We start from the raw sequence: 9,150 nt of genomic DNA, 5'->3' as shown, positions 1-9,150 counted from the left end.
GGAGAGGGCCCAAGAGAAACATAAGCTGATCCTCAGAAAAGTGTAAGTCTTGTGGGGGATACCTCTAGGTTGGACCAGGAGTGAGGTGGAGCATCATAATGAGAGACAGAAAAAGTGAATAAATGTTAGTCACCGAGCCGCTGGGTTCCTAAAGGAAAAAGAAATGCCAAAAGAAAAAAGCAGAGAAGAATCATTTAAAAATCTCTAGCTTTAATTTACTAGATTCCCTCCCTTCATCAAAGTAGACCGCCGTCTTTCCTGTCGGGAGTTACTGAGAGCCCTGTACATTTCGTGATGAAAGAGACCAGCCCTGGGCTGGTCCAACCCCTCATCTACTTTTTTTTTTTGAAACAGGGTTTGGCTCTGTCGCCCAGGCTGGAGTGCAGTGGTGTGATCTCAGCTCACTGCAACCTCCGCCTCCTGGGTTCAAGCAGTTCTCATGCCTCAGCCTCCCAAGTAGCTGGGATCACAGATGTGCACCACCACACCTGGCTAATTTTTGTATTTTTAGTAGAGACGGGGTTTCGCCATGTTGGCCAGGCTGGTCTCGAACTCCTGGCCTCAAGTGATCCTCCCGCCTCGGCCTCCTAAAGTGCTGGGATTATAGATGTGAGCCACTGTGCCCAGCCTCATCTACATTTTGATCAGGTTTCAGCTCTTGATTATAAGCCCACGCCTATCAAACTCAGGGATGGAGGACCAGTTTCGTGAGTTTCCCAGAAAACTTCCTTCTCTGCTTTGGCTCTTCTGTTACCCTTGACTTGCCCATTTTTTTCTAATAAGAAAGAGGTGAAACTCAAATCAGCCCCCTGTGTGTACACAGCTGTGGTCAACAGATTTGGCAGTGGAGAAGGTTGGAACTATGGCCATCCACCGGGCAAAATTGTCAATGAAGCAATGTTAGCCTCTGTTGGCCCTCGACGTCACTCTCCATCCCTCTTCTCTGGTACCTAACTCTTCCCAGGTGCCTTCATCCCGCTCCCCGCCTTTGCCAGGTGCCTGCCCTTCTTCACTTTACCTGCCCACACTGACAGGTGTCATTCTGAGGGTAGTCCATATTGAATGTTGATTTTACCCAGGGCTTTCCCACGTTGCCCAGTGTGGTAGCTCTTTGCTAGATGATCAGATGAATTCACCCAATTCAAATGAACTCATACTAAGATGTGAATGACTGATGACCCCTTAAGTGCTCCCAAAGGTATTTTTTAAATTAACCCTTTCAGGCTGGGCATGGTGGCTCACACCTGTAATCCCAGCACTTTGGGAGGCCGAGGTGGGTGCTTGAGCCTCAGGAGTTCAAGACCAGCCCTGGCAACATAGTGAGACCCCCATCTCTACAAAAAATAAAATAAAAAAGTTAGCCAGGTGTGGTGGTGCATACCTGTGGTCCCAGCTATTCAAGAGGCTGAGGTGGGAGGATCACTTGAGCCTGGGAAGTCTGAGGCTGCAGTGAGCCACAATTGCACCACTGCACTCCAGCCTGGGCAACAGAGTGAGACCCTGTCTCAAAAACAAAATTAACCCTTTAAAAGCTAACTCAACAGATTAGTGGAATATTAAAGTAGCATGAGAGATACAGAAGAACAGAGACTAAGGAAGAAGTAACTCCAATTAAATTAGGGCACCAAAGCACCTAGCCACTTGCCTACATTTGCCTTGTTGGCTGCAGGGTTATTGGGGAACTTGGGCACTCATTCAGTCCTGCTTTCAAGCCGAACTATGATTTTAATTATCCCAGAAAACAATCAGTACCCTACCATCATTTCAAGAAAATAGGCTCCTGGAGGCTACCAGGTATGTTTCGCTGTGCAATGTTAGTTTGCAAACATACTTATTCTTTCCTATTAATTATATCTCAAGATAACATTGTAAAAATAATTATCCCTTTGTCATTAATTTTTTTTAATGTATAAGATAACACCCCATGTGGGTCAGTGTTTGGGGATGTAACACTTCCAAAGGGTAGTATAAATTGGTCCAAGTTTTCTCTAGGGCATTTTGCAAACAACATTTATGGAATTTCTGAAAGAAATAGCCACATATGTATGTAAAAATTTAGCCCAGAGGATTTATTGCAGCATTGTTTGTAATCATGAAAAATCATACACACCAAAATGCCCATTAAGAGGAAATTTGTTATATAGATAAATGGTACATACAACAATTGAAGTGCTATTCAACCATCATAGATGGTGTTGTGTAAAATTGTTTGATGATATAGAATGACGTTCAGGATATATTGTCATAAGAAAAATCAAGTTATAAATATTTTTGTGTAATATAATCCTTATACATATACATACATATATATACATATAAACATATATGCATGTATCTGTATGTAAATATATATACACATATAAACATATATGCATGTATCTGTATATATGTAAATATATACACATATAAACATATATGCATGTATCTGTATATATGTAAATATATATACATATAAACATATATGCATGTATCTGTATATATGTAAATATATATACACACATAGAGAAATAATATATACCAACATGTTAATGTCATTTTTCTCTGAGTGGTGAAATTATAGATGGTTTTTATTTTCTTCTTCTTGCTTATCTGTAATTTCTAGTTTCTCCAGTATGTATGTATTATTTTCATAGATAGAAATATAGAATTACTTTTCTTTTAAGGGATCTGAGCATTTTCCCCAAATAAGTAACTCAGCAGCTCTTGTAGTTTATAAACCCAGAGGTGTCTGATCTAGCTTAACTCATAAGAAAGAAATGGCTTAATAGATATAACGTCTGTGCTCAAAAGCAGCACAGTTAATGGAAGTTTAATTTATGCAAACATACACGTTAAAAAGTATTCATTAGGCTGTTGAAAATAATAGTAAATTAACATACTGCCCTCTTCTGGTAGCTATTTGTAATTCAGCTTATGTTCACTTCCATTAAAGATGTTTATCTCCTACAAATGTGTGCATAAATTAAACTAATTTTATCTTTTTTTTAAAATAAATTTGTGCACATTTGAGGTTTATAACATGATGGGATGGAGTACATATGGATAGTGAAATTGTTACAGTAGTGAGGCTGATAAACATTCACATACTTTTTTTTAGTGACATGAGTAGCTGAAACCTACTTATTTGACAAAAAATCCTTAATATAATACAATTTTATTGATTTTAGTCCTCATGAAACTAAACTAATTCTGAATCACCTCTTTTCCTCAACAGAAGATACTGATAATTCCAGTTTGTCACCACCACCTGGTAAGTTGTTTTTTTAGAACTCTGGGGAATTTCAGGAAAATATTATTCTATAAGTTCTCTATGAAACATGGCATGTAGTCAGGTACAACAAAATTGTTTTCCTCCAAGAAGCTTAATTAGGTCATTAAGCCTACACCTGAAAAATCAATGCAAGCATAGACCAGAGGACAGCCATATTGATCCGTCCATATTGCTGGACAAAGCCAGGCAACAAATCACAGGGGACTAAATTGTTAGTTTTCATTACAGTAATTACTTAAGTTCATCAGTTATTTTTAGTATTCTAGTTCACAAGTCTCTTGAAGAGTATCAGGAACATAAACATGCCAGATGTTTTTACATTTAAGGGAGGAGATGAGATGTTCACTTAAATATACACCCTCAGTACCTCCACTGAATGGATATTTTTCACTAGGATTCTAAGGGCTTAGCACTCACTAGAATGGGAAGGCAAATACATTAGAACCCAGATTGGCGAGAGCCTGGAACAGAACCCGAATTCGAGACTGCTAGCTGGAATGGGACCTTAGGGATAAAGTGACCCAGCCCTGTCCCTTAGTTCATGAGATAATGAAGCCTGGAGTGGCTGAGGAACTTCTCTAAGATCACACAGCTCCTTGCTCCACATCACACAGAGGCAGCACATGGCTTCTCTGACTCCTACTTCTGTATTCTTTTGGGTACACCATCTATTCCAGAACAATCTTTTATGATGGGGAGTGAGTCAACTCACATCCTTTCTGTAGTTGTGTGCAAATGAGCTTCTACTGTTATTGATTCATTATTTAAATCCAATTAATCACAATAGCTATACTTCTCATGCACTACTATGTATCTGGAAGCCTTCAGATATCTCCTTGTTCTCCTCTCAATCTTGCAGCATAGGAAGTATTCGTGTTATAGATGAGGAAACTGGGGCTTGGGGAGGATAAAACATGCTCATGTTCACACATTCTCTGGAGCCAGATGACTTGAGTTGTAATTTGGCCACCACCTTCCTGCCTTCATTCCTAGCTGTGTGGTTTTGGGCTAGTTCCTTTAACCTTTCCATGCCTCAGTTTCCTCTCCTGTAAATTGGGGAGAATAATAGTACCTGCTTGTCGGGTAGTTGTGAAGACGGAATGAGATAACACATATGCCAGCCACAGTGTAAACCCTTGGTAAGTAGTAACTATTATTTTTACGAGTTTTTGAGTAATGGGGCAAAGATTCAAACCCAGGACTGCAGGCCTCCAAAGTCCAAGCTCTTTTGATCTCGCCAATTTGCCCCCTAGTTGTTAAGCTTCTAGGGCACAATGAACCACTGTATTTTTCTTCCAATAGAATAGTCCTCAGCAAACTGAATCATGCAAACCTTGTTTGCATAGAATAGGGAATGGGGCTCTGTAGGGACACACTGGGTCTAGTCACAGCCTGGCTTCTGGGTGCCCTGGGGGAGAGCAGTGCAAACTGGAAGGTAAGAGCCAGTGTAGCATCAAGGGATGGATGGGCAGCCGTGCCCAGAGGTCTCTTCTTTGCACAGTGTCACCATTCATAAACATTCGGAAGAATTAATAGTCATTCCTTAAAAACTAGTTATGGCCAATTATTTTGTTCTGCCCCAAGAGCAAAAAGGATTCTATATCTATGCTTTGAATCTTATTGCTCAGGAACTGTCTTACTTCTCAAGAAATATCCTTGGTAATTTAAGAAATAAATAAATGTAGTAAATGACAAAATATGGAAACAATAATGTGGACAGACAGGGTGTGTGTGTTTCAGCCAACACAAGAGCAGTCTAAAACAGGCCAGCCAAAGTGCCTGGACACACCCAAATTTTGTCCATACCGGCTGAAAATCAGGCTCCCTGCTGCAAAACTTATTTTAGTTATAAAATGTTTGTGTTTGCTTTTCCCATGTTTAGGTAGAGGTCAAGCCATTGAATCTTTTAAATATTTAAATATGCAAAATGTGTGTAGTAGATTGACTTCTTAGCTTAAGTGGAGTCATTCCACAGGAAATTTATCACTTGATTAATTGCCTTAATAGCAGCCATATTTTAAAATAACTTACCAGGAAATCTGGTTAGGTAGTACAGTATTGAGTGGTAGCAATTTTTTTAATCCTAAATTTACTTTGGGAATATATTTCATGATTGTAATTCGGCAAGTTATTTAAAATGTTTTCTAGAATGCTCTGGCTGAAAAATTTTTAAAGTAGTATTTCTTGTATTTTGGTCTGGTTCCTAATCTTATTTCTATAATATTCCATAAGTAGTTAGCAAGCTTTGTGATCATGGGTCTCAGGTTCATTCATCTTGGGTTCTTTTTCTACAATTCTCTGATTAAATTTTATACTCACTGAGTGCTTATGGGACATGCAGATTTAACTACATCTTGGTCTGCTAGTGTGTTTTCTACTTCTTTTCATAATTATATCTCAAAAGTTTTAATTCTTTAAAATTTGACAAATAATTGTTTCAAAATATTTATTTAATTTTTTTTTCTCCTGCAGCTAAATTATCTGTTGTCAGTTTTGCCCCCTCCTCCAATGGTACTCCAGGCAAGATTTTGAAAAAATTTAAACCTAGATTTAGTCCAATTTGTTAAAGTTTTGTTTTAATTATATCTTTGTATTGTTTTTCTCCTCGGGACAAAAAGAGGTTGAAACAACAAGCCTCAATGGTAAGAATTTTTCTGAAGCAAGTGAAAATTGATAACCCTTAATATGAATATAAGCATAATGAATGGTGTTGAAGGTTTCCATTTCTAAATTATTTCTGAATATGTCGAGTAGTTTCAAATAACCCAAAACAAAACTTGCCAACCCTGGAGAGTGACCTAAACTTTCTGATTAAATGATAACATTCTTACAGTCATGGAGGGAAGAGAGCAGTCCACCACTCTAATTGTTAACTAAAAATAAAAGAAATATCGATCACATTTTGAATTCTCCATTCCCTTGCTGTCCAACACAATGCCAGCAAGTTTTACATGACAGATTGTTTAAATGTGAAAAGCACATCCAGTAATTCAATATGATTCAGCATGGATTTGGAGGCACAGTGTGTTCAAAGACAGCCTTTTTACAGATGATTTGATCAATTTTTAAATAGTATGAAATGGAAAAAAAATGGCTTCCCCATCATGCTAGAGAAAAGGGCAAAGAAGTGGGCTGTATTCAAGGGAAGGGGGCAGAGCAGTACATTCTGTTCCCTCCAATAAGTGAACAGAATTGGTAGACAGCCTTCCTTCCATCTTATTGCAATGAAACCCCAACACTTTTCACAAGCCCTTGGTTAAAATCAAATCTCACCATGTGGTTGGTGGCTAAGGAGCTAAACAATCATAGATGCAGCTCATACTGATCAAAACTGGTTTAAATTCATATTTGGCCCAATGGGAAAGGACAGATGTTATCATTTTTATGTGCAGTTACTTCTCACAGTGAAAATAATATCTTCAATTTAGCTTTGGTGCAGTTTTTGGATCCCATTTTGTGTGTGTGTGTGTGTGTGTGTGTGTGTGTGTGTGTGTTTTAAGTATGATGTAATAAATGCCTTTTGGTTTTTTCCTAAAATTTCATCCAGAATCATAAATTCTAGAATGATTTGGATTTAAAGAAATGCCAATAGAATAGATTTTAAATTGGATTTTAAATCAAACAGGATCCAAATGAGATTTTCTTAAAAGTTAGTCGAATATAATGGTCATTTACTTGAAATTTAAGCTAGAATTATTTTAAATTGCTTTATAAGAGTGTACCACTGGTAAAAATGTATTATGCATCCACAGGGCTATATATTAAAATCAGTATTAATGTTGGAAATATCATATCCCTTAGGGACTTTCATTATAATAGAGAAAAAAGGGACAAAATATTAAACAACATAGATGAGTTTATTCAAATCTAATGGTTACAGGAGTGTTGCTCAGTGTTTAGACATGTAACTTGCATTTGAATCAATGAACATTTCTCAGGAATTGTCTCCAGGGGTTGGAGAATGGAGTAGTGAGAGGATGGGTAGCAAAAACATTTAGTAGTGTCAGTTGGCTTTTGCGAAACTAACTTCTCCCAGATTTGGGGAAAAGGGAAATGTTTAAGTAACCTAGGAAGACACACATGTTTGTAAACCATGCCAGTAGTTATGCTAATTTTTATTATTTTATTTCAGATGTTACTTTAAGCTTACTCCCTTCAAACGAAACAGGTAATATCAAGTGATTTCTAAATGTAATAGCTTCTTCTGCAGCCTCTTGAGTTCTTGCTTGTGCGGTCTACTGGGTTACTAAAGAGTTTTCTTTTGCCTCCTTGCCCTTTTTCCTGTGCCTTCAACCATCGATTTATGACCCCTTTGACTTTGACATTGAACTATAATTCTGTCACCACACTCCCAAACTTCCAAACGATGGCCACAGCACTCCATTTAAAATAGCATGTATTATTTTTGTGATTATAATAGTGATACATATTAGCTCATAAAGATGGAGAATATAGAGAAATGCAAAGAGAAAAATACAAATCATCTTTAATGTTACTTTCCTAAGACTATGACTGTTAACAATTTGGTCTATTTCCATTCAGTATCATTTATACATATATTTATATACATATACTCTTATATCCTTTGCAAAATAGTCATAATTTACATAGATTTTTGTATCTTGCCCTTTTGACTTAATATTACGTTAGAAGTATCTTCCAGTGTCCCTTACTATTATGACTTGATAATATTCCATTTTGTACCATATGTTGAACTTTAAAGTTGTTTCTATCTTTTTAATAGAAGTTATTGCAATGAACATTCTAGTGCCAACATCTTTGCATTCATTTCTTATTTCTGTAGGATACATTCTAAGGATTGCAGTATGCAAGGATTGCATTCTAAGGGTCAGCAGTATGAATATTGTAAGACTCTTGATACTACTGCTTGGTTACCTTCTAGAAAAGTCGTGCCCAGCGACATTCCTGTCCTCAGTGGATGAGAATGTCTGTCACTGTACCTTTGCTGAGACTGTATCATATCTTATTAAAGCTTTCTCTCAACTCTTAGGTTTTATTTTTCATTCATGATTATTAGTGAAGTTAAACATTTTTACCCCAGAGCACTTTAGTTACCAGAACCAGAAGTTCATTTCACAGTTGTATTTTGTTTGCTCTGAAAAGGAAACTATCAGGGCAAACAAAATAATATATTTAAAAGATTCTTTTTTTTTTTTTTTTTTTGAGACGGAGTCTCGCTCTGTCACCCAGGCTGGAGGGCAGTGGCGCCTTCTCGGCTCACTGCAAGCTCCGCCTCATGGGTTCACGCCATTCTCCTGCCTCAGCCTCCCGAGGAGCTGGGACTACAGGTGCCCGCCACCACGCCTGGCTAATTTTTTGTATTTTTAGTAGAGATGGAGTTTCACCGTGTTAGCCAGGATGGTCTCGATCTCCTGACCTCGTGATCCGCCCGCCTCAGCCTCCCAAAGTGCTGGGATTACAGGCGTGAGCCACGGCGCCCGGCCCTAAAAGATTCTTAATGACAATGTGAAATGCTATCAGCCTTCATAATTACCACCCATCATTGCTCATGGGTCACATTGAAACCTGACAGTTTCAGAAACCTCATTTGTGTGTCTTTGTTACTGATGAGTTTCTGCCAGGATAACATCATCATTCTTAAGTGTGTCTCCAATCTCTGAGCTTGGCCTTTTCTTCAGAATTTGCCCATCCACCCTAGGTGACAGCTTCGGTGAAAATCTATGCCCTGAACACAGCCTCTTTCCATTGGCCATTTTTACAGCAAAGATTTCTGTACCTGGTTCTCCATTACCTGGGGAATGAACCATGGGCTCTGTCCCCAAAATGTTTGGAAGACATTTCTAAAGTTTGCTTCTTCAGGGCATGTTAATATTTGCCTGTGAGTCACTCACTTTGAA

General features: G+C 38.0%; 1 protein-coding gene across 12 annotated transcripts in view; it reads left to right on the top strand.

The window, feature by feature from the left end:
* ADGRG2 (adhesion G protein-coupled receptor G2) overlaps nucleotides 1–9,150 on the top strand; it is a 133,849-nt gene that overhangs the window by 79,041 nt on the left and 45,658 nt on the right. For 6 of the 12 annotated variants that reach the window (XM_063660460.1, XM_063660459.1, XM_063660461.1 and 3 more), the window contains exons 4-7: nucleotides 3,215–3,250; nucleotides 5,744–5,791; nucleotides 5,890–5,913; nucleotides 7,404–7,439. In XM_063660460.1, the coding sequence (XP_063516530.1) occupies nucleotides 3,215–3,250; nucleotides 5,744–5,791; nucleotides 5,890–5,913; nucleotides 7,404–7,439 (144 nt within the window). The remainder of the gene's footprint in view (nucleotides 1–3,214; nucleotides 3,251–5,743; nucleotides 5,792–5,889; nucleotides 5,914–7,403; nucleotides 7,440–9,150) is intronic. The other 6 variants (XM_063660463.1, XM_054471181.2, XM_054471179.2 and 3 more) reach the window with 3 other exon arrangements.

The sequence above is a fragment of the Pongo pygmaeus genome, chromosome X (genome assembly GCF_028885625.2).
Source record: "Pongo pygmaeus isolate AG05252 chromosome X, NHGRI_mPonPyg2-v2.0_pri, whole genome shotgun sequence".
In the NCBI taxonomy this organism is placed as follows: domain Eukaryota; kingdom Metazoa; phylum Chordata; class Mammalia; order Primates; family Hominidae; genus Pongo; species Pongo pygmaeus.
This window is presented reverse-complemented; position numbering and strand designations above follow the sequence as displayed.